Genomic DNA, 25,703 nt, shown 5'->3' with positions numbered 1-25,703 from the left:
ACAGTAAAAATTTTTGTGGCCAGAATATTTCAGGATTATATTTTTAACAAAACCAGATGCAAAGGTTTTACCTAATCACATCTTTCCATGATGTTCCCATTTCTTTTCTTAATTGGGTACCTCCTAATCTTCCTCAGAAGGAGAGGGGATGATTTAGGTCTATATATGCCTCTGAATCTGGGTATTCAGAGTGACAAGACCAGTGTTTCCCGGGTCCAGTTTGATAAATGACTTAGTCTAAAATGGTGTCATTAGGTACCTGACTTGACAGGGTTTGAGGTTTGTCCAAATTCAAGACACTAATTACAGCTTTCAAGTCTAGTTAATATTCAGCTAAAAAGTAGATATGTTCTATGGGTCAGTTTCAGACACCACTGAGATTAATCTAACAGCTAACTAGAGTCAGCAACAAAGTCTAATCTTTCAATACATTCTGCTATTCTTTTTTGGCATAATCATTTGGATGAGAAACTTTGTTATGACTGAATTATCAGACATAAAACACTGGCTTTTAACTGCATCTCCCAGAGTCAGACGGGCTGTCTCAGCAGCAGGTACCGATCCCTGCACTGTCTGCAAGAGGCTGCAGTGCCAGGACAAATCATGCTGGGGGTTCCTTGGAGACGCTCATGTACAAATGAAATAATGTTTCAAAGAACATCAAGGCCATCCTCCTGAGAAACAAATAATGACAAAAGGACAATGTAAAGATCGAGGGTCTTGGCAGAAAATCAAAGGGCTATGCCTACTGCTTTGATTCCTTGACAATGTGGTAAGAACATTGGAGTCGCAGGATTTGTTTTTAACAACTGAATGATTCCCTCAGCACCAAAGCTCTGGGCTGGTGTAATTGTCCTAATTCACTCAATCCTGAAAAAGACTCTGAATCAGAGGTTTCTAGAAATGGAATATCGGCCTTATTTAGTCACTGTCTGTTATTTGATCACTGTTAGTTATTTGACTAAATAACTCAAATTAACTGGCTACTTGGATATATTGTTAATGCTTCTGTATCCCAGAAGATAAACATTTCGTTTCCAGTTTTTGAATGGAAGGAAATTACCACCTTATGATCATGCTTGGTTTATTCAATCAGTCAAAATCACCAATATCTTCTACTCAAATCAATCCTTTTTGATTGACCGAGAAGTCATGTATCTGTTGCTATTAACTCTAAAACACCACAGGATTCTTTTCTCTTGCTCACTAAAGATTTAAGAAAATTTCCAGATGAAATGTTTTATCTTTTGTGGAAAACAATATATTATTGTTTCATTCATCTGAAACCATTTGAAACTAAAAGATGAAGGTTGATTCCAGAGCCGATTTCTTGAGCATGAGATTTGTACAGTCACACAGGACCCAATTATTAGAACAGACATGTGCTTGTTTTAATGCTATGCTGTTGCCATTGTGCAATCTTAATGTTTGAGTAGATGCTTTTTTTCTTTTATTTTTTAGTTTACTTTTTTACTGAAGGATTATTGCTTTACAGAATTTTGTTGTTTTTTGTCAAACCTCAACATGAATCAGACATAAGTATACATATATCCCCTCCCCCTTGAACCTCCCTCCCATCTCCTGCCCCAAGGCCATCTATTTTTATTTCTCACTGGGCCTCACAAATCATATACCCAGTCCCGATTGCTGCTAGTACTGCTACAGACTTGTTACTTGCATGCTGCGGCTGCTAAGTCGCTTCAGTTGTGTCCGACTCTGTGCGACCCCATAGACGGCAGCTGACCAGGCTCCGCCATCCCTGGGATTCTCCAGGCAAGAACACTGGAGTGGGTTGCCATTTCCTTCTCCAATGTGTAAAAGTAAAAAGTGAAAGTGAAGTAGCTCAGTCGTGTCCGACTAGTAACGCCCCATGGACTGCAGCCCACCAGGATCCTCTGTCCATGCGATTTTCTAGGCAAGAGTACTGGAGTGGCTTGCCATTGCCTTCTCCTGTTACTTGCATGGTGGAAAGCAAAAACAGCTTATGAATTTTGTCTGACTTGACAGTGGGGAAGATATAGACATTTACCTTTAAGGAAGGTCAAAGCAAACTCAGAAAATTACATAAGTTTTAATTCTTGCATCAAGATGATGTTGTGAAAGTACTGCACTCAATATGCCAGAAAATCTGGAAAACTCAGCAGTGCCCACAGGACTGGAAAAGATCAATTTTCACTCTAATCCCAAAGGAAGTCAATGCCAAAGAATGTTCAAACTACCACACAATTGCACTCATCTCACACGCTTGCAAAGTAATGCTCAAAATTCTCCAAGCCAGGCAGGCTTCAACAGCACATGAACTGTGAACTTCCAGATGTTCAAGCTGGATTTAGAAAAGGCAGAGGAACCAGTGATCAGATTGCTAACATCTGTTGGATCATGGAAAAAGCAAGAGTTCCAAAAAAACAGCTACCTTTGCTTTATTGACTATGCCAAAGTCTTTGATTGTGTGGATCACACAAACTGTGGAAAATTCTGAAAGAGATGGGAATACCAGACCACCTGACTTGCTTTCTGAGAAATCTGTATGCAGGTCAAGAAAGAACAGTTAGAACTGGACATGGAACAACATACTGCTTACAAATAGGGAAAGCAGTACATCAAGGCTGTATATTGTCACCCTGCTTATTTAACTTATATGCAGAGTACATCATGAAAAACACTGGGCTGGAAGAAGCACAAGCTGGAATTAAGATTGCTGGGAGAAATGTTGATAACCTCAGATATGCAGATGACACCACCCTTATGGCAGAAAGTGAAGAACTAAAGAGCCTCTTGATGAAAGTGAAAGAGGAGAGTGAAAAAATTGGCTTAAAACTCAACATTCAGAAAACTAAGATCATGGCATCTGGTTCCATCACTTCATGGCAAATAGATGGGGAAACAGTGAGAGCCTTTATTTTTCTGGGCCTCAAAATCACTGCAGATGGTGACTGAAGCCATGAAATTAAAAGATGCTTGCTTTTGGAAGAAAAGCTATGATCAACCTAAACAGCACATTAAAAAACAGAGACATTAATTTACCATCAAAGGTCTGTCTAGTCAAGGCTATGGTTTTTCCCATGGTCATGTATGGATGTGAGATTTAGACTATAAAGAAAGCTGAGTGCCGAAGAATTGATGCTTTTGAACTGTGGTGTTGGAGAAGACTCTTGAGAGTCCCTTGGATTGAGAGGAGATCCAACCAGTCCATCCTAAAGGAAATCAGTCCTGAGTATTCATTGGCAGGACTGATACTGAAGCTGAAACTCTAGTACTTTGGCCCCTTGATGTGAAGAACTGAATCATTAGAAAAGACTCAGATGCTGGAAAAGACTGAAGGTGGGAGGAGAACGGGACGACAGAGGATGAATAAGTTGAATGGCATCACCAACGCGATGGACTTGAGTTTGAGTAGGCTTTGGGAGTTGGTGATTGACAGGGAAGCCTGGCATGCTGCAGTCCATGGGGTTGCAAAGAGTAGGAGACGACTGAGCAACTGAACTGAACTGAACTTGCTTTCCCTGACACCACTATCTCCTGACTCTCTCTACCCGTGGTCTACCTCTCATACTTCTCTTCTCTCAGTCCTTAAATATCCTTGAACATTAGACACTTTTCTTTCACTCTACTTTTTTTTCTGAATGTTATTTGCTCCTCAGTCAGTCAGTCAGTTCAGTCGCTCAGTCGTGTCCGACTCTTTGCGACCCCATGAATCACAGCCCGCCAGGCCTCCCTGTCCATCACCAACTCCTGGAGTTCACTCACATTTGCTCCTGGGTTTTATTTAATCTTTCTACATTTGTTGGTGATTTCCCAATTTAAATCCCTGGCCCATACCTGTAACTTGAAACAAATTCACGTGTCCAACCCATCTGTCAGACATTTTTACTTGTAGGTTTCAGAAACAACTCAAACTTATCATCCAACCTGAAAACTCTTGTCTACTCATGGAGATAAGCAATCAGTGAAGTCTCTGTACCAGTGGAGATTATGTTCTGTGGAGGGGAAGAGAACTACACTCTGTGTGTACATGTGTGTGTAGGGCTCTGAAGAAAATCAGACAAGCTAAGAGAATAAGTGATTGTGAGGACATATTTTTATAGCATTTATCTACATTATTTTATCTTCAGTTCAGTCACTCAGTCGTGTCCAGCTCTTTGCGACCCCATGAACCTCAGCACGCCAGGCCTCCCTGTCCATCACCAATTCCCGGAGTTTACCCAAACTCATGTCCATCGAGTCAGTGATGCTATCCAGCCATCTCATCCTCTGGCATCATTGAAACAACACTTTAGTGGTAAAATTTGTGTACTTATTCCACTTATGCCTAAAATGATATTTCACTGATTTGAGACTTGATTTTAAAGAAAATTGAGAAAATCAATATTAGTAGATAATTTTAAGACCAAATAGCTATAGTATTAATTATAAATTTTTAATAATTACTCTTGAATATTTTTTCTAAATCTTATGGTTCAATATGTGATATCATTGATAATATCAAAATAATGGTCCTAAACAGTTCCTGAAATATTTGAAATCTTCCTCAAAATCATGTTTGACATATTGTGTGTGTGTATTAGTTACTCAGTTGTGTCCAACTCTTTGTGACTCCATGGACTGTAGCCCACCAAGCTCCTCTGTCCATGGAATTTTCCAGGCAGGAATACTGGAGTGGGTTGCTATTCCCTTCTCCAGGGTATCTTCCCAACCCAGGGATCAAACCTGGGTCTCCTGTATTGCAGACAGATTCTTTACCATCTGAGCCACCAGGGAAGCCCTCATATTTGACATAAATGAGCACATTTGGATTTATGTAAAATTCAATTGGGAAAAAATGATTGGCTATGCTTACCTCAATTATTTTTTATAACAAAGTCAGCTATACATAAAAACATAAAACAACTATGTTTGTTTGAAAACATCTAGTCATGCCATATAATTGTCAAACTGTTTTTTAGGTAAATACAGCATGCCTTTCAGACCAGATGACTTCTGGGAGTGTCATCTTCTAGAGCTGAGTTGCCTGCTAATCGCTTAGCTCAAGACAGAAAAAAAAGCATATTAGTGCTTTACCAAATAAGCCTCACACTTCGGGAGCACCACAGTAATTTTATTTAATAGCTTGGGGCTTCATTTGCAGGAAACAGATACCATGTTAATTAACAGCACAATGCTTGTAGGAAAGCTTTAAGATATGACTTGATTAATCACTTTTTCCTTTTGATGTCCGTATTTAGAAAATAATTCTTTCTGTCCACTGACGCAGATGATGGCCTGACGGGTTGTTTGTAGTTGTCCAAAGCGGGCAGTCTTTACAATGACAAGTCATACAGGCAGCTCTCATCTCACAGTCTTGGGGCCTGACCTTTACTTTTGGTTGAGTTTACATGCATGAAGATGAAAAATCTGTAGTGGAAAACTTTAGGGAAATTAGAAGTGGCTCGTGTAAACAGTGAGTTACCTAGAATTCAGAGAAAATATGCTTTAAAAAAGATAATTATTGGAGTGTAGTTGATTTAAAATGTGTTAGTTTCTGCTGTATAGCAAAGTGAATCAGTTATAGATATATGTATATCCACTCTTAAAATTCTTTTCCCATATAAGTCATTACAGTGTACTAAATAGAGTTCCCTGTTCCATACTACAGGTCCTTATTAGTTATCTATTTTATAAATAGTAGTGTGGCTTCCTTGGTGGCTCAGACGGTAAAGCGTCTGCCTGTAATGCGGGAGACCTGGGTTCGATCCCTGGGTCGGGAAGATACCCTGGAGAAGGAAATGGCACCCCACTCCAGTACTCTTGCTGGGAAAATCCCACGGACAGAGGAGCATGGTAGGCGACAGTCCACGGGGTCGCAAAGAGTCGGACACGACTGAGCAACTTCACTTTCACACTAGTGTGTGTATATCAATCCCAATCTCCCAGTGTATCCCTCCCCGCCCCCCCACATTTCCCCTTGGTAACAATACATTTGTTTTCTACATCTGTGACTATATTTCTGTTTTGTAAATAAGTTCATTAAACATGCTACTTTTAATAAAAACATAAAATTTGAATTTGCTTCATTAAATCCTACCTTAAAGTTACTGCAAGTTCAGTTCCAGACCACTGTTAAAGAAAAGATGTAGCAATTTTTAAAATTTCCAGTACATATAAAAGTTATGTTTCTACTATACTGTAGTCTATTAAGTGTGCAATAGCATTATGTCTAAAAATACAAGGCACAACCTTAATCAAAATACACTTAATTGCTAAAAATAGTAACCATTATCTGAATCTTCAGCAAAGTGAAGATTTTAATCTTTCTGCAGATCATCATCAGTTCAGTTCAGTTCAGTTCAGTCGCTCAGTCGTGTCCGACTCTCCGCGACCCCATGAATCACAGCACGCCAGGCCTCCCTGTCCATTACCAACTCCCGGAGTTCACTCAAACTCATGTCCACAGAGTCGGTGATGCCATCCAGCCATCTCATTCTCCGTCGTCCCCTTCTCCTCCCGCCCCCAACCTTTCCCAGCATCAGAGTCTTTTCCAGTGAGTCAACTCGTCGCATGAGGTGGCCAAAGTATTGCAGTTTCAGCTTTAGCATCAGTCCCTCCAATGAACATCCAGGATTGATCTCCTCTAGAATGGACTGGTTGGATCTCCTTGCAGTATAAGGGACTCAAGTAATAATAAGGAAAACTTTTAAATATTGTAAGAATTATGTAAATGCAACACAGGCCCAAAGCGAGCGAATACTGCTGGAAAATAGCACCAATAAACTTTCTGGATACAGTTCAGTTCAGTTCAGTCGCTCGGTCGTGTCTGACTCTTTGTGACCCCATGAATCACAGCACGCCAGGCCTCCCTGTCCATCACCAACTCCCGGAGTTCACTCAAACTCATGTCCATCGAGTCGGTGATGCCATCGAGCCATCTCATTCTCTGTCGTCCCCATCTCCTCCCACCCCCAATCCCTCCTAGCATCAGACTCTTTTCCAGTGAGTCAACTTGTCGCATGAGGTGGCCAAAGTATTGCAGTTTCAGCTTCAGCATCAGTCCTCCCAATGAATATTCAGGACTGATTTCCTTTAGGATAGACTGGTTGGATCTCCTTGCAGTCCAAGGGACTCTCAGGAGTCTTCTCCAGCACCACACTTCAAAAGCATCCATTCTTCGGCGATCAGCTTTCTTCACAGTCCAACTCTCACATCCATACATGACCACGGGAAAAACCATAGCCTTGACTAGACGGACCTTGGTTGGCAAAGTAATGTCTCTGCTTTTTAATATGCTATCTAGGTTGGTCATAACTTTCCTTCCAAGGAGTAAGCGTCTTTTAATTTCATGGCTGCAATCACCATCTGCGGTGATTTTGGAGCCCCCAAAATAAAGTCTGACACTGTTTCCACTGTTTCCCCATCTATTTCCCATGAAGTAATTGGACCAGATGCCATGATCTTTGTTTTCTGAATGTTGAGCTTCAAGCCAAACTTTCACTCTCCTCTTTCACTTTCATCAAGAGGCCTTTGAGTTCTTCTTCACTTTCTGCCATAAGGGTGGTGTCATCTGCATATCTGAGGTTATTGATATTTCTCCCAGCGAGGTCACTGCAAACCTCCAGTGTATAAAAAGCACGGTATCTGCAAGGTACAATAAAGTAAAATATGCCTAAAATTCTGCTGTTTATAGGCACAACACATAATTATCCAGTATCATGCATGAGTACAATTGTGCTTTATGAGGTGTATAACCTATATTTTGTTTATCCATGGATGGAGGAGCCTGGTAGGCTGCAGTCCATGGGGTCACTAAGAGTCAGACACGACTGAGCGACTTCATTTTCACTTTCACTTTCACTTTTCACTTTTAAGCATTGGAGAAGGAAATGGCAACCCATTCCAGTGTTCTTGCCTGGAGAATCCCAGGGATGGGGGAGACTGATGGGTTGCCGTCTATGGGGTTTCACAGTCTATGGGGACACTACTGAAGTGACTTAGCAGCAGCAGCAGCAAACAATTTATATCTTAAGAGTATCCATAATTGAAATTCATTCAGTAGCTAAAAATGATAAGGTAGAACCTAACACTAACTTGGAAGGGTATAGTCTTAGTTTTTTTTTTTTTTTCTTTTCTTTTTAAAGCAACTTGAGACTATTCCACTTTTGATTAAAACAATAAAGATAAATGCAATATCTATGTGGGTTTGTATTTATACATCAATGGTATTGAGAATAATTACCTCAAAGTTTGGAGCGTGGATGGCAGACTCTAAATTTTTTTACTGAATGTAAGGCTATACTACTATAATCCATTACAAGAGGAATATATTATTGTATAGCATGGATATCTAAATTTTAACATCTATACTTAAATGTCAATACATATATCTCTAGACAATAATTTAATAGTTTTACAATATTCAGTTATATAACATTAATTTCTTAGCCTTGAAATTCAGGCTGCTATATTTAAAAAAATGTATAAACTGTGTTTTATGCATGTATTTGTATATATATCTGTGTGATCTTGTATTGTTGTTTCAATGGAGTAAAATTTCCAAAGGGAAATTGTAATGTCCCAGTTTGTGCTTGACATTGATTTCCAGATTGTTTTCTGGAATAGTATTACCTGTTTTTTCTAGCACTCAACCATAGGTACTAGCACATCATTATGCACCTATGTCTCATGAGGAAATTGTGATTTTTCTTATCTAGAAATTTTACTGACTCTTTCTCACCTCTGGATTGAAAAAAATAACTTCATGTCATCAAGAAATGAAAGCTGACTTTTCAATGATGAAAAGCTTTGGATAAAAGCTATCTTTTCAGTGATCTTTGTTTCATAGAGCACACTGTGTTAGCTTAAGAGGAGTGGAGCTAGTCTCGAAAATAGATGTTAACTTGTGTTCTCTAGCCGCTGCTATAAATAGCCACAGTTGATGTTGTCATAATGTATCATGGCTTCAGAAAATCAGAATCTCTCAAGTGTGCCCTTTACTGGATGATTTAAGCCTCAACTCTTCAGAATCTTTTATCCACGCCATTAGATTGTTAAAGAAAATTAAGTTAAATCATATCTGAAAAGTGCCTGTTGTTTAGTCACTAAGTCACGTCTGACTCTTTGTGACCCCATGGACTGTAGCCCGCCAGGCTCCTCTGTCCATGAGATTTTCCAAGCAAGAATACTGGAGTGGGTCGCCATTTCCTTCTCCAAAAAAGTGCCTACACATTGCCATATGGTAGGAGTTGTAGAAAGTAATTAAATAACTTCTTTGTGAAGTATTTACTGTCTAACTTAAAAAGCAAACATGGTTCATGGGATATATTGAAAATCGACATAATATGGCAATGTCATAACAGATATGCTTATTACCCAGTTTTTTCATATCTATAGTAAACTTCTCTCTTTTACATTCTGGTCAAGGATAGTCCTTGTGATTCACCTAATTTCAAAGAATAAAGAAATAAAAGTAAACTTTATTCTTCTGTTTTGCATGATAGATATGCATAATACCTTTGTACTGGTTTCCTTGAGAACAAAAGTAGTTGCAAATACCTAATTATAAAAAAGTCTGTCAAATTCTGTTCAACATTTAACATAGAATTATATTTATAATTGCAGTAATTTTCCCTTCAAAATATCTGTGGGTATTCATTCAAAGTATCTGTGGGTATTCATTCAAAGTATCTGTGAGTATTCATTAGGTGGCTTGTAAAGGAAAGAGAAGGCCCTGAAGAATATACATTTGGGGAAGAGAGGAGTGAAGGGACTCAGGGTAGGAATGCGAAGGAGCAGAAGAAATCTTATTCGATGCTATGAACTCTGGAAACTTAGGAGCCTACTCAGTGGTTAACAGTCTTGCACTCAGGCTCACTGTACTTACTCAGATGCCATCAGTGAGTTTTGAGTCAATGCATGCTTTATAGAACTCCTATAAATGACCTAAGGTCAAGGATAAAGTTAAATATGAAATGTCTTTTTATTTAAATTTTTTCCTCACAAATTTATCAAATTTCTTTTTCAACTAGGAAGGAAAACCATTTTAAGCTCTTTCATTTTCAGAATGCTCAGGCTATTCTTTTTTTACTGCCTCATCACTTCTTAAATTTCTTTTTGTTTCTTCAGATGATTATTTTTTATGCCTTTTAAGACATTTGTACCATCCTTTTGCTGGTAATTTCTCTGTGGAAATGTTGTTCCTTCTGGTTTTCCTCTGAGTTTCTGCCTCTCACCCTCTAGTCTTACTTTGGCTGTAATTATTCAGTTGTAAAATCCATCAGGTGAAGTTTATCAAATTGTCTTCTCTTCTGAGTAAAGTGGTATCACCTTTGCCTCTTGCTCTTTGTCTACTTTGAATTAATTTCCTGAATGGCAAAGGATTCAGCATACACAGAAAAAGGTTGTAATGAAAGTTTTTTATGTCCGGGTTTGTGATTTATAATTTGTTTCATCAAGTATAAAACTCAAAAGTATAAATGTCAAGAGTTAACTGATACAGTTTAATCGGTCATTTCCAATTTTGATGTCAGTCTATTAACCTACTGACTAAAAGGGCATTGCAGAGGGTTAGTTTACATTTGGTTTCAGAGTCCTCTATGATTTCTTTCTTAATAATGTTCTCAGCAGTGTACCATTAAAGTTTTTTGCTTCAGTTCACATTCTGATTGTCCCTGAACCTATATAATTCACAGTAGGAACGGTAATGTTGACTAATGTTGACTGAGACAAATTTTGGCAGGCAGAGTGTATACATCTTACAGTTGCTCCATTTTGTGTTTTTATTAGTGTAACCAATTCTCAATACTGTAGATATCTTAGTAGTTACCCTCAAATTTCCTACAATATTAAATTTTTCTCTACAAAGAATTAAAAATTATTAATAGAAGATAGTAATTATACATTTGGTGAATTTATTTAATGTGATTATTACATTTTCTAGTATTTGCATCTGTAATATTACATATGGCCTCTTTTGCATATATCTTCCTATTTTTCTAAATTTATATCCCAGCTCTGTGGATAGAAGTAGTAATCACATTTTGCCTTGAGGAAACCAAAGCCTAGACCTTCATTATTCAAGATTCTTTCGATTCTAATTGCCTAAAATTCCCTAAAAATTAGTTAATAGCAAAAGGAAAGCATGTTTAATCTCTCGCTCATAAGTACAGGATAATCTGTCCTCAGATACAGTTGAATACAGTTGGTTCCAGGTCATAAAGTCATAAATAAGCTAATCTCCATCACTCTCCTCCTTTTTCATTTGTATTGGTTCCGTTCTCAGACAGAGGCTGCAGAGGCACCATGAAACTTCATATACACAGGTACAGAGCTTTAGGAGAAGGACTGTGTTTCTTTCCCGGTGGCTCCCTCAAAAGGCCTGGATTTAACTTGGCTGTGCCTGAAGCAGTGGTAGTTATCAATAAGGCCTATAGTGCATAGAGCTAGGAGACTGGGTCAGGGAATAACTGGGAGAGGAAAAATATTCTGCTGTAATAGGAAGAGATGCTGAGAATGCATAACAATAGAATCCCATGAACATAGTTACATTATTTTAATAAAATAATATTCTTGGTCTTCCGAGTTCCATGCTCTATTCTTTTAATTTCCTGTTTGGATCAGTTATAAGATGAACTGATATATAAAGACTCAACTTCAGGAGAACGCTTTAATATCTATTTCATTAAAGAACAAGCATATTTTAATTGTCTTGAAAGGAGATGTTAGGAATCTCAGGATATGAACAAAGTATAATCTTGAAAAGGACTTCTCAATGGCTCAGGGGTAAGGAATCTGCCTGCAGTGCAGAAGATGTGGGTTCAATCCCTGGGTTGGGAAGATCTCCTGGAGAAAGAAACCAACTCCAGTATTCTTTCCTGGGAAATCCTATGGACAGATTACCTGGCGGGCTACAGTCCATAGGGTCACAAGAGTCAGACACAACATAGTGACTTAACAACAACAAATAATCTTAAAAAAACAAAACAAACTAGTGAGAATTCTGGTTTGACTTTTTCCCTTGATCCTACTACCCTTTCCAACTTCTGCTTTCTACGCTTTTCCCCACTCCTTTTGTTTGTTGAAGCTGTAAGTGCTAATAGAAAAATATTTCATACAGTACCTACTTTCTAACATATCAATAGGTAGGCATTGCTCCAGACAAAATCAGATACCTCTCCTTTACGCATCATGGGGCAGTATGTTAAGAATGTTGATTTGTTTGTCTAAATAATTGACCTCTCAGTCTTAATACCCAAACTCATAATTGTGTTCGATGTTAATAACACAATAATATTTATAAATGTTGAATGAGTGAATCAAACTATAAATCACATAAATACAAATTAAATAAAAAAAGATAATTGCAAAAGCATATGCTCATATGGGAAAAGGGATATTCATGAGACCCAAGAGTGGGCAAGCAAAGACATTTCCTCTTGGCAATAAAACAATAATTAGTTAAATCAATGCATTTTCAAAGTAGGAATCAACCAGGCTATTTAAAGTAGTGAAGAGACAGGAAATCTTCATGTTAAGATCTAAGGTACACTGAAATGTGAATGTACAGATCAATTATTATTTTTTCCCTCAAAGACTGAATCCTAATCTGAATCGATATTACTAGTGTTAACATTCTCGAGATTCTCACTTACCTCATTCTGTAATTATGACACATTTAAAATCTTTATAGTTCTCACTTTTCTAAATTTATCTAATTTGATCCTTATAAGGTGAGATACATCATTATTCTACTTATTTTAAAGATGAAAAAAATGAAGCTAAGAAAGATTGCGTGATTTCCAATAGGGACTAATACATTACAAAGCTAAAGCTGTTCAGTTCAGTCGCTCAGTCGTGTCCGACCCCATGAATCACAGCATGCCAGGCCTCCCTGTCCATCACCAACTCCCGGAGCTCACTCAAACTCATGTCCACAGAGTCAGTGATGCCATCCAGCCATCTCATTCTCTGTCGTCCCCTTCTCCTCCCGCCCCCAACCTTTCCCAGCATCAGAGTCTTTTCCAGTGAGTCAACTCGTGCTGTAAGTCCCATTAAATTTCTGTGAAACTTTACTTTTTTTCACATTTCTATGAGATTTTACCACTGAGCCACCAGGGAAGCCCCTATGAGAAGTTACTATTACAATTTTATATACAGAGCACAATATAAAAAGCTAGACTCCCAAGAAGAGCACAAAGTTGTTTTGGACACATATTGGTATGATTTATTTGGATATCATTTTATTTATTCAGAAATTGTATCAAGGGCTTCCCTGGTGACTCAGATAGTAAAGAATTTACCTGCAATGCAGGAGACCCAAGTTCAGTCTCTGGGTCAGGAAGATCCCCTGGAGAAGCAAATTAGTACCCATTCCAGTATTCTTGCCTGGAGAATTCCATGTACTGAGGAGCCTGGGGGTCTACAGTCCATGGGGTCGCGAACAGTCAGACACGGTTGAGCGACTAACATACACACATTATATAAACTTCAACTATATTCTTCAAATCATGCTTAAAATAGATCTTAGCTATCATTTAATTTTTGGTTTGGATAAATAATATACAAAGTATCAGGTTCTCAATTTTTGTAGGCATTTGGAACTAGTATTTACATGAACTCAAATTTCTGGTATATTTTTGGTTTGCATATTCTTGGATCTCAGAAAGAATCAGGCTGTTAACAGCATAAAATCAATTTTAATTCATTACATTGAGAAAAGTAAATATAAACAATATTGAGGAATATAATTTTTTTAATGTAAGAAGCTAATTTGAGCTCCAAATATCAGGATAATTGGATGTACTGGACATATGCTGGAAGTGCAGAGAATACTTCCCCTTGATATTGACTCTTCTCTAGATCAATAGCAGTTCCAAATGTAGTAAAGAAGCAGACACGATTTAACAGGACCTAAATTATTAAGGCCAGTGCATTGTTGCTAGAGAGTTCATTAAGAATCCCATCAATACAGTATGGTTCATGGTCTCTAGTAAGAGCTTCGTGGAACATTTTAAAAGAGAATGAGATATCTCAATGGACTGATCTTAGTGGAAAAATTTAATTAGGTAAGAATAATTACATTAGTTAAATGAAACTTTTAATTGAAAACCTGTTGGCATTTTCTAGCCTGCTTCACAGCTGTTCCTTAATCATTTATATTTAAAAAAATGAAGTTTCTCTACATGGTATTTGAAAAACATCTAAATGTCTTGGAATTTGTATATAAATGTTTAAAGTACTTTAGAGAGTGTGGCAGTAAAAACAAATAGGATTTTCTGCTTGGGAAATGGTGCATTTTAAAGATGTGTGTAGGAAAGAAAGAAATTTATATAGAAAATATTTGAGATGAATATATATAATTCTTGAAAAGAATGCAAAATCGTCATCTAAAGCTTTCGGAATTCTAATGTTAAAATTCCATGGAATGAATTTCATACCTTATAAAGATATAAAGGCTTACAGAGAAATAATGCTGTTTTGTAAAATTATATTGTTGACTGTTATTAAAGAAACTGCATCCAGCAAGAGTTCTTGCAAGATTGAAACTGTATAATAGAAAATTTTATGATGGAAACATAAAGAGCCAACGAAAACTCTTACTCTCAAAATTAACACTTAGATTGCCTATTCAAAATAGGTGAAATTGCTGCCACAGTTTTTTTGGATAGCTTTTAAGCCTAAGAGAGAGAGTATTGGTTTGAGGAAGCATAGACACTTATTTAAATTACCAAATTTACAGGAACACCAAACAAACAGAACCATTAATTACTCATTGCATTAATCCTAGACCAGACCTTTTTTTTTTTCCCCTGAATCCCAGCAGCACTATCGTCCAATAATGTTTCCTTTTCTTAATCTTCAAAGCTTTGCTGAACTTGAACTTTCTTCCTAACTCATCAATTTGACTGTAATACTGAACTCATTCTATTCTTTTCCCTTCTTCTCTTTTCTTTATATTTCCTTTAAGCTGTTATTCCTTTTTAGCCCTCATGGGTACCGAATGCCATACAGGTAACTACAAAAATCCATATTCCTTTTAAAGGTCTTTTACCATGCAGTTTCTGGAATCTCCTTTTTTTCAACTAATCTGCAATACAGGCATCATTCTGGTTAGTTAAAAAACATGAAAAACAGGCATATCTATCCATATCCTAACTGTGAAGAGGAATCAAACATGATAAAATCCTGGGATAGTTTAGTAAATAACTTTGAATAACAGAAAGGGCTTTAGTTTTTCTCTGCAAAGTATCAGGAAACCAAGGTGGGTTTAATGTGCCTGAGAAGTTTTAACAGCAAAGTCGAAACAACAAAGAAACTAGAATACAAGTATTGGCAGATTTTGTTGGATCAGGAAGGAAATGGGTAGAGTTGAACACAGACACATGACTAAAGAAAAGTTAACTTTGACTTCCCTTATTTATATATGTGTGTGAAATGTTGGTATTAAAATTTATTGAAAAAGTACACAAAGCATAAAGAATTATAGGGAGGAGATGGATAAATGAGGATTATGTTTGCATTATAAAGGCCAATATAAAATCAAAATGAAAGATGAGTTTTTCTAGGAGTGCAAATGTAAACTACAGGGCACCTGAAAATTCACCTGGTTCCTGCCCCTCGTTTTACAGATGAAGAAACTGAAGACTAGAAAAAACTGCAAGGCAGATTTGTCCAGGTTCACGTTGCTGGTGGGTAATTATCTGTCCAACAGCAGTCCTTTAATTAGCGACAAAATTCAAGATGCTGTAATATTTTACCACATATTTAAATTCTAGACTTGTCAGATATTGTGTGTGTTCAGGAACTTTTTTTTTTTTTGAGCACTGAATTGTGGCATTGTGTACATACCACATTTTATAGGGATCACGTTGTTGTTGTGTGTTAATTTCCTTCCTGCTCCTTCTCCCTCCAGAACTTGATCTGCTCTCTTGAACAGCACAAGGCCTGTTCCCTCATTTCAGCTAACAGTGGGTGCAAAAGGGTTGAAACATTCTGCTTTCTAAACCGGCTCCTTGTTTTGGATAGGATCCATCTTGATGAGATTACCGCTCTTCTGGCGATCGTCATCATCATCATCTAACACCTGCCTATGCACCGCGAGCCAGGGATTGTGCAAACTGCTTTAATGTATTATCCCATGCCGTCTGTGTAGTCCAGGCAGCTGCTGGTAAAGAACTCCGTTTCAGAGCAGTACAAAGAGCCGGCAACACAGTAAGCATAATGGCAGCTGCAATGTAACTGGGAGAATTGTCTCTGACAATTGGCTCCCGACTGGGTCTGAGGGCATTTCTTCTTCCATCCCTCGGTTCCGTTACCAGCCACTGTGCACCTGCTCTGTGCCGGGCAGAGCGCTGGCTGCAGTGTGCCAGCTGAATGAGCGAACACCAGCCTGCCTTCCATGTGTGACCCTCACCCTTGCTCAGAGGGGTGGCTGATTCTCTGTTCCATTTAGGCTTGTGCTGATTGTGCGAGGGAGCTCCAGAGGTCAGAATCTAGTCCCTTCTCCACCACCCTTAATAGACACATCTTCTAATAGAAGAATCAATATTTGTAACTGTTTTTCTCTTGGAACTATCTGGTTTATAAAAGTGACTTTTTTCCCAACAATGGACAGATATGGCAGATCATCAATTTTCATTTCCAATTATAAAATGAGGAAACAAGGCAAATGGGGATTTAAGTATATTTTTATTATTTGTTTTAGATAAAAGATCAAGTCAATGAAATAGCCAGGATTCATAAACTTAAACTCCATGTATTAGACCAACCAGGCTGCTCTCTGTGCTGTGCACCATACTGCAGATGGGAATTCAGAAATGAGCAAAATCTGAGAGGCAGGAGTTCCAGAATAGATCTGCCACCTGCCAGCTAGCATTCAGATCTCAAAGGGGACCTGCCTGCACTTATTTAATGGAAAGATAAATGTGTTCATGAAGCTGCTACTATATATTCATTTAAGAAACAGGACAGAGGCTATACTCACATTCCTCCCAGATTTGAGCTGCTGGCAGATTTGGTTCGCTGTACCTCTGGGAGGGAATACATTCTAGCTAGATGGCAAAGTGTGATTGTTATTCAGAGCTTCCTAATGCCTATTCTTTTATGGTGTAAATGAACTTTTGGGTTGAATCATCAACTTATTGAAAAATGCTTTTATACATGCCCATAGTAATAAAGCGTGGGCAAAGCAGTATATGGAATACTGTGCACGGTTTTATGAAGAGAGATGTGATTATTATACAAAAGATGTTTGTGTCTAGAAAGGAAGATAAAATGTGAAAAAGTGTAAAGAACTTTATTAAAAGTAGAATGGTCAAGAAGGAAAGAAGATACAGATCAGTGATGCTTCATTTGTAAGAATTCTAGATATCTATAGAATAAAATGAAATCTATGAACAATCTTCCCAGAAAAATTCATGATCAGTTTTTTAATAGCTGTATTAGAGTAAAATTGATGTAATATAGTTGCCATATTTAAGCCGTACAACTTGATAGGTTTTGACCTAAGTATACACTCATTTAAGCATCACTACAATCAAGATATGGCGATACTCTTAAGATTGCTGCTGCTGCTGCGTCACTTCAGTCGTGTCCGACTCTGTGTGACCCCAGAGACAGAAGCCCACCAGGGTCCCCCGTCCCTGGGATTCTCCAGGCAAGAACACTGAAGTGGGTTGCCATTTCCTTCTCCAATGTGTGAAAGTGAAAAGTGAAAGTGAAGCCGCTCAGTCGTGTCCGACCCTTAGCGACCCCACGGACTGTAGCCTACCAGGCTCCTCCATCCATGGGATTTTCTAGGCAAGAGTACTGGAGTGGCTTGCCATTGCCTTCTCCGACTCTTAAGATTAGTCACATATTATATATGTAACTAATACATATATATACTTTATATATATCATGTATCACATCACTCTTTAGTTACATTTAAATGTAAATTATTAAATACAATATTGGGTGTGTTTGGAGCCCAGATCAATAGCCCAACTATGTAAAAAAATGCTTAAGCAGAAAGACACTGTCATAAATGTAAATCCGCTGGAATAACAGAGAAAATAAATTGGAAAATGCTATTTTACAACTGCTCCCAGGCAAAACTCAACAGGATGCCCCCAAAGCATTATATCCTAGGGAATAGAGCATTCCAAAAGGCTGCCTCCCTATTGGGAAGAAAGGTAAATACCTTTGATAGCTTTTGTGAAGAGAAGTCTTTAGTGTATTGAAGAGATTTAATGCAGTGATGTTTGCTTCTATGATCCTGTGTAGTTCAAAACTCCTCATTTCTAACTAATTACTTCATCCCTCATGCAAATAAAAGCTTTGTTTTAATTTTTTACAACTCTAGAACATCTATCCCAGAACTTTATAAAGAAAATGTTTAATGATGATAATTATAGTGATCAGAAACTGATATAACATGCACTTCCCATGGACATGCTTGGTAATTAGCACTTAGTACCAGATTCTTCTGTAAATGAAATTTAAGTACATAGAAATATTTTAGCTTTTCACAGAATCCATTAATATTCCTGTTTTTATTATTTGAAATGTTTGAATAACATATCCTAAATCAAAAGTATTTAGCAATAGTAATTCTTATCATTTTGAGAGCATCTCATCTCTCTGAGTTTTCAATTATTTAAAAATATGCAGTGGACTTTTTCCAAGCATAAAAGAAATGTAAGCATACGTACATTTCACTGTTCCTTCAATGCTTTACAGTCTCATCAGACATGAGGCTACTTGAAATAGATGAAAAAAGCATGGGGTGACTAAACCAATTTCTGTGGCAATAGCTCAGCCATAGAAATTAGCATTCGTCACTCTTCCACCTGCATCCCCGTTACACACTCCATGCCTAAAAGTAATTAGACTGGGTATAAGATAAACCCAGCAATAAGTTAGGAGATGGTTAATGCATATTTATAATATATGAGAAGGCACTTGTGATCTTTTCAAGCCATCCATTTAAAAAGATCACTGTTGTTTTACTGAAATGTGTAGGACTATATTGCATAGTTTTAAAGGTTTGCAAAACAAGTTTCTGGCTGATGGACATGCTTTGTAGGTTAGCTAACTTATTTTGGAAAGAAAAGGTTCCAATTCCAGTCTAATCTGGGATAGGGTCTCAAGGGGGCTCGTATAGCTGTTGATAGATGCTTGACCTAGCAGTAAAATAGGGAGGGCTGCACTTGGATCTGACTGTACCTACATAGACTGCACTTCCTTCTGGGCTATATTCCCAGGGTGAACAGATATTCTAACTTTCCACACAATAAGTATGATCTATTCATATATAAGTAATTATGCTTGAAAGACAGAAAATAGGATAAATTGTTTTGTCTTTCTTGCTGTTTTATTTTTTCTCTGCCTAGCTTTTGTCTTTGCAGTAAAGGATCTAAATAGCTACTTTTTCTAACCCCCTCCTATGGATTTTAGTAACCAGGTTGTCGTGGTGAAGTCGCTCAGTCGTGTCCAGCTCTTTGCGACCCCATGAACTGTAGCCTACCAGGCTCCTCCCTCCATGGAATTTTCCAGGCAAGAGTACTGGAGTGGGTTGCCATTTCCTTCTCCAGGGGATCTTCCCAAACCAGGGATCAAACCCAAGTCTCCTGCATTCCATGCAGACGCTTTAACCTCTGAGCCACCAGGGAAACCCCATATTAAATCCATATTAAAATTATGGATTTTAATAACCAAGTTGTACACATACTCTATTTTAATTGATTTGGTTAATTCACATTTATGTTATGTAGCTGAAGTTTTTTTAGAGGTAGCTATGATGTGTAAGGGAAAAAATATTGACCTGGAAGACAGATAAACTTTTGTTTGAATCTCAGCTCAGAGATATGCTCTATGGGACATAATTTCCTGGTGTTCAGCAGAATCTCCAGAAATGTGAGATCCACTGCTGTCACTTTCCCTTCCATTGCCTGTCATAGTTTCAGTGGGAATTTAGTTTAAGGGAGGTAATTGGTTATGGTAGTTAGGACAGTGGTTTTAAGAATTAGACTGTGTCTGAATCTTGTTTTTAAAATCTGTTGTCTGAGTCTTATTTCTGCCAATCTTGTTATGATAGTTTGGAGGGTCATTCTAAGAGCTAAGTTTTGGCTGAGTCTTGTTTTCTCAAGGTGGTGAGACCTTGAGAGGATTACTTCAAACTTGCTAAACTTCAGTTTTCTCTTCTCTGATAAAAGTAGTATCAACTAAAATATAGGGTCTATGCAAAATACATGTGAAGAAATTGACACAGTTGTGGGGAATATAGTAAGTGTGCAATGTGCTTGTTAGTAGTAATATTATTAAAATATTGACAAAGTAATGAACCCATGTATCTCCTCCATTTTTTTCCTCTTCTCTTCTACTCCTCCCATCTTTCCTTGTATTTTCCCTCTAGAGAAGAGTCAAGGCAAGGGGTTATAGAGTCAATATGAGAGAGTGGAAGACTTAGCCAGAACAGCTCAGTAAAACTCTACAGTTTAGAGTTAGAAGTAGAGATGCCTCTTCAGCCTGATCTTAAAAGATACTCTTGGACCTTTGCCTTGTGGAAATCTACTGAGCAGCAACTGTACAGAATAAATCTACTTCTTTCACAACCTTGTTCCTGGTTAATACTAACCTTCTAACTACTCTATTATTGACTCAATCTCATACATCAATGTATTTATTTTTAGTGAATTTATGTTTACCAATTCTCCACAATCTATTTTCCTTACTTTATAGTGCATTTTCATTATGTAAATATTTACTGTTTATAAAAAATCATATATATTAATGTATTCATGTGCTTATTGATATTTCATATATTTTGAAACTTTAAATTGTTTTCCTTTATTAAAAGTTGAACACTGAACAAAAACTAGAGAGAAGGATGTAAACTCTGGGTAGTATTTTTAGATTCAATCCAGCTCCATCTCTACATGCTGTGATTTTCAGACCAGTTGTTTAACTGTCCTCTATGTTAACTTCCTATTTTATACAGGGATTAAATTCATCAGTGAATTTCCAACTGCATGATGGTTATAAGAATTAAAGGAAATGATTTAGGGCAAGTGCCTCACACAAAGTAAATACTGAATGAACATTACTAATGTTAAGGCGCATTCCTGTGAAAATAAGGAAAACATTTTTGATAAGCTGGAGCTTTCTCAAATTTTTTCAAAGTTGAAAGAATTTACATATGTACAGTTTTATGAAGAAGATAGTAAAGTTAAGTCTGGCAGGATATCAAGTCTAAATGGAAAAAAATTCCATATTATCACATAAAGCAACTAGCTTAAAAGTAGGATGAAAAAAGCACCCTAAGCAGATGAAAATATCATAAAGAGTAGTTTCAGAAGTTCTGTTTATTACTTTATAATAAATCAACATACTTTAAACTGGAAATTCAAGAAGCTATTTAAACAGCAGCTTTTTGACTATAATTTTTCTCTAATATTTATCTTTACCTTATAGCTTAATAAATATTGTTTCCCTTTTGCAATTACATTTAAAATCACAGATCTTAAATGTTTTTATTGTCATCTAGTATATACTCTGATCCAGAAGCTGAAATTATGTACCAAAAATCATTTTCAAATTTTTAATTAGGTTAAATTCTTTCCTAGTATTGTCATTAATAGATAAGGTTCAGTTCAGTTCAGTTCAGTCGCTCAGTCGTGTCCGACTCTCCGCGACCCCATGAATCACAGCACGCCAGGCCTCCCTGTCCATCACCAACTCCCGGAGTACACTCAAACTCATGTCCACAGAGTCGGTGATGCCATCCAGCCATCTCATTCTCCGTCGTCCCCTTCTCCTCCCGCCCCCAACCTTTCCCAGCATCAGAGTCTTTTCCAGTGAGTCAACTCGTTGCATGAGGTGGCCAAAGTATTGCAGTTTCAGCTTTAGCATCAGTCCCTCCAATGAACATCCAGGATTGATCTCCTTTAGAATGGACTGGTTGGATCTCCTTGCAGTATAAGGGACTCTCAAGAGTCTTCTCCAACACCACAGTTCAAAAGCATCGATTCTTCGGCAATCAGCCTTCTTCACAGTCCAACTCTCACAACCATACATGACCACGGGAAAAACCATTGCCTTGACTAGACGGACCTTGGTTGGCAAAGTAATGTCTCTGCTTTTTAATATACTATCAAGGTTGGTCATAACTTTCCTTCCAAGGAGCAAGCGTCTTTTAATTTCATGGCTGCAATCAGCATCTGCAGTGATTTTGGAGCCCAAAAAAACAAAGTCTGACACTGTTTCCACTGTTTTTCCATCTATTTCCCATGAAGTGATGGGACCAGATGCCATGATCTTTGTTTTCTGAATGTTGAGCTTCAAACCAACCTTTTCACTCTCCTCTTTCACTTTCATCAAGAGGCTTTTGAGTTCCTCTTCACTTTCTGCCATAAGGGTAGTGTCATCTGCATATCTGAGGTTATTGATATTTCTCCCAGCAATCTTGACTCCAGCTTGTGCTTCTTCCAGCCCAGCGTTCCTCATGATACTATTCTGCAATTTTCATATAGGTCACATTAGATCATATAAGGCAGTAAGTCCTGGCAGGATAGTAGGAATATCATAGATTACGTTCTTTTAGCTATTTTATGACAAAATTTCATCTTGGGAATAATTGCAATGGTATTTAGTAAACCTCCATCTTTAAAAAAAAAAAAAATGTAAAAAATAAAAAGGAGAAAAATACAAATTTTACTCACTGCTGTCTCCCAAGGGTAATCAGTAGTATCATTTTAGTGTATTTTCTTCACTTTAATTTTTTTATTGTTATTCAGATAATATGCCCACTATGATGATTAAGAATACTTTCTATGACCAATGATGCTGTTTGAATCTGGGCCTCTCCACTTCTTAGTTGTATGGCTTTGTTAGTTACATAACATCTCTCAGCCTTGGTTTCATCATTTGTAAAATGGAAACAATATCAGTATTTTGTTAAATTATTATTGTGAGAAATATGTTAAATAGCATATATGTTAAGTACACAAATGCTGGAAATACAGTTCTGTATAATCTGTTTTTACACTTTGCTTTATATCACATGCAGTTTCTCATCTAAATGATTTTTTTAAACATGGTTTTTAATGTTTATATAAAGTATCATTGTGATTTTCTGTTCCCTTATTTTGAACATTGACTTATACTCTTTGTTATTTATTAAAACAAATACTGTGTGTAGATTTTGTTCTTATCTTTTATTTTCTCAGGGCAAATTCCAGAAAGAGAAGTTACTGGGCTAAAAAGAACATGGATATTTAAAAAATTCCCTTAATGTGCAACTTGCAAAATTGCCCTTTATCTTCTCTCTGGTAGTCTCTTAAAGTGTTCATATCTCTATACGTTTGTTGATAGTGACTTTTAAAAAATTCATTTTATTTTAAAATCAAACATGTCTTTCACATCTTGTTAACTTTTTTTATAACCACCAGTGTGGTGTATGAGATATGTCCTCTGAGTGTTAACTCAGGCCAAAGATAAATATCAGCCTGATCCTCAGGCTCATGATATGTGCCTGTATCAACACGGCTCCTCTAGTTTTCACTCTGCAGCCGTCAGTGTGCGAAAGTAGTCAGCTGGTATTTACCAAACAAAGGTTATGAATCTGAGCTATATTCCCCAAAGATTTATGAACTATAAAATGGTATTATTATTATGTTCTGTCATTGCATTGGGCTCTTTAGCTGCCTTCCATTTTATGTGGTTAAGTTTCTGAGGATCCATTTGCATGAAAGCTACTGTGTGTACTCATTTCGTATTGTATTGTGGCAAATGCTATAATCTACAGGGTTCCTATTCATTTTGGAATTCATTTCACAGCTCACTAATTGTGTGAATGAGAAGAGGAAATATATGCTTTTATTCCAAAGCATGCCAAGCAGATGGCCCAAAGTTCATTGCTACCCTCATTGTCAGTGTGGCCCTCTTCTGTAGGTAGTGAGCCTGGCACAGATCCGTCAAACACAATGTGAGGGTCCATTTAACACAGCACTTGACAGTTACTGAGTCTCTGGTTTGTTATGACTTATAAACATTTTATTTTATATCATTCACCTCTAAAGTGGCCAGTCATTTGAGCAGGTGCAAACACAGTAGAATTCATATTCATTTTGCTTGAGAAGCCAAAATGAACTTTTATTCATATGGAAATTTTGGGAAAAGAAAACAGTACAGGGGATTAAGCTTAGTTTCTTGAAAAGAGATTAACACATGTATTGAGATTCAAAACTGTATCATCATTTCTGAGACTGAATCTTTTGAAAAGCTGAATTGCAGGAAAAATTAGGGTTTATCTTTAAGCTTTTTAGGTAAATCTCTTCAAATCTCTTGTTTCTTTCTATGAAAGGAAATTATTTACTCATTTACTTTTATCCACAATATGTAATTTAAGGAACTATTAAAATGTTCATATTTGTATTCCTTGTGTATTTGTGCGCACACATACATGTGTACAGAGGAACAGAGTAAGCTAGAGACAAAGGGTAGGACAAAGAATGAAATAATGCATGTCTGCACACATTTCCTATGTAAGCAGAGATAGTGGGATGATATGAAATCATGTTATCACTTCAGGAAAGGGAGGGTAGGTCAGATGTGCTAATGGAGCCCATGAAGGGATTTGATCACAGTAGCTTCTTTAAGAGAACCATAGCATGTGGAAATATTGTTTTCTCCCTTACATGAAGAAAAACTGGGTATTTATTTCTCTCACTGGTTCTTTATCTCTACTTACAAACCTCCTATCATGGGTTTCCCATGTTGTACTGACGCCACTTTTCCTTTTCTCTCATTTTAAGACTGATGCTGCTCTCATGTATGATGCTGTGCACGTGGTGTCTGTGGGTGTCCAACAGTTTCCCCAGATGACAGTCAGCTCCTTACAGTGCAATCGACACAAACCCTGGCGCTTTGGGACCCGCTTCATGAGCCTAATTAAAGAGGTGAGTCAGAAGTACCTCTGCTCTGTCTCACTTGTCCTCAAGTTGAATGAATTGAGATTATTGCAGTTTCCTTCACAGGTAATCTTTTATTGTATCTTTTAAATTAAGCTTTCTTCTTTTTCCCATACAAGCAAAATTAGCAGTTTTACTAAATAATATGGAAGAAAGGGGAAAATTACATGATAAATAAATGAATTTCTACAAAATGTCTATGATTGTGTGAACAGATGAGAATCAGTGATATATGATTTATGCCATTTTTGCCCCTCACCTTTCGGAATCTTTATGTATGTTGTTGTTGTGTTGCTCAGTCATATCCGATTGTGTTACTTTTCATTTATGTGGAAAAATAGATTTTTAAAGAATATTTATAATGTAAGTCACAAAATATGCAATGAATTTTTCACTTGAATGCCCTTTGCACTACACTAAATTACACTCTATTTGTACATTTTCAAGAATTACTTTTTAGAGCTATGGTTGCTAAGTATAACATCTAGTTATTTTAATTGTATTAGCATTAACATAAAACAGAACATATAGAGTCATAAAAGTGCAAAGTTTGCTTCATGTTGCATAGTACAACCATTTTTATGGCAATGTATCATTTCTAATTACGTCTATTATAGTTTAAGACCAAGTATGCTCATAGTAAGGATAAAAGGGAGAATTCTTAAATATCATGCACAAACATGCAAACTCACACATTTACTTCACACACGTATTCTTCCTATTCATTTTCTCATGAAGGAAATACCTTTGTCAGCTAAAAATATTTTCTATTTGATACAGCAGAAGTTT

The 25,703-nt window shown here is 37.1% G+C and overlaps 1 protein-coding gene across 2 annotated transcripts in view; it reads left to right on the top strand.

The window, feature by feature from the left end:
• Positions 1 to 25,703, top strand: part of GRIK2 (glutamate ionotropic receptor kainate type subunit 2) — a 772,190-nt gene that overhangs the window by 459,813 nt on the left and 286,674 nt on the right. For both annotated transcript variants that reach the window (XM_055433591.2, XM_088840933.1), the window contains exon 7: positions 24,759 to 24,902. In XM_055433591.2, coding sequence (XP_055289566.1) covers positions 24,759 to 24,902 — 144 coding nt within the window. The remainder of the gene's footprint in view (positions 1 to 24,758; positions 24,903 to 25,703) is intronic.

This window comes from Moschus berezovskii, chromosome 10 (genome assembly GCF_049115385.1).
Source record: "Moschus berezovskii isolate FMDL1 chromosome 10, NW_MosBer_1.0, whole genome shotgun sequence".
Taxonomy (NCBI): Eukaryota; Metazoa; Chordata; class Mammalia; order Artiodactyla; family Moschidae; genus Moschus; species Moschus berezovskii.
This window is presented reverse-complemented; position numbering and strand designations above follow the sequence as displayed.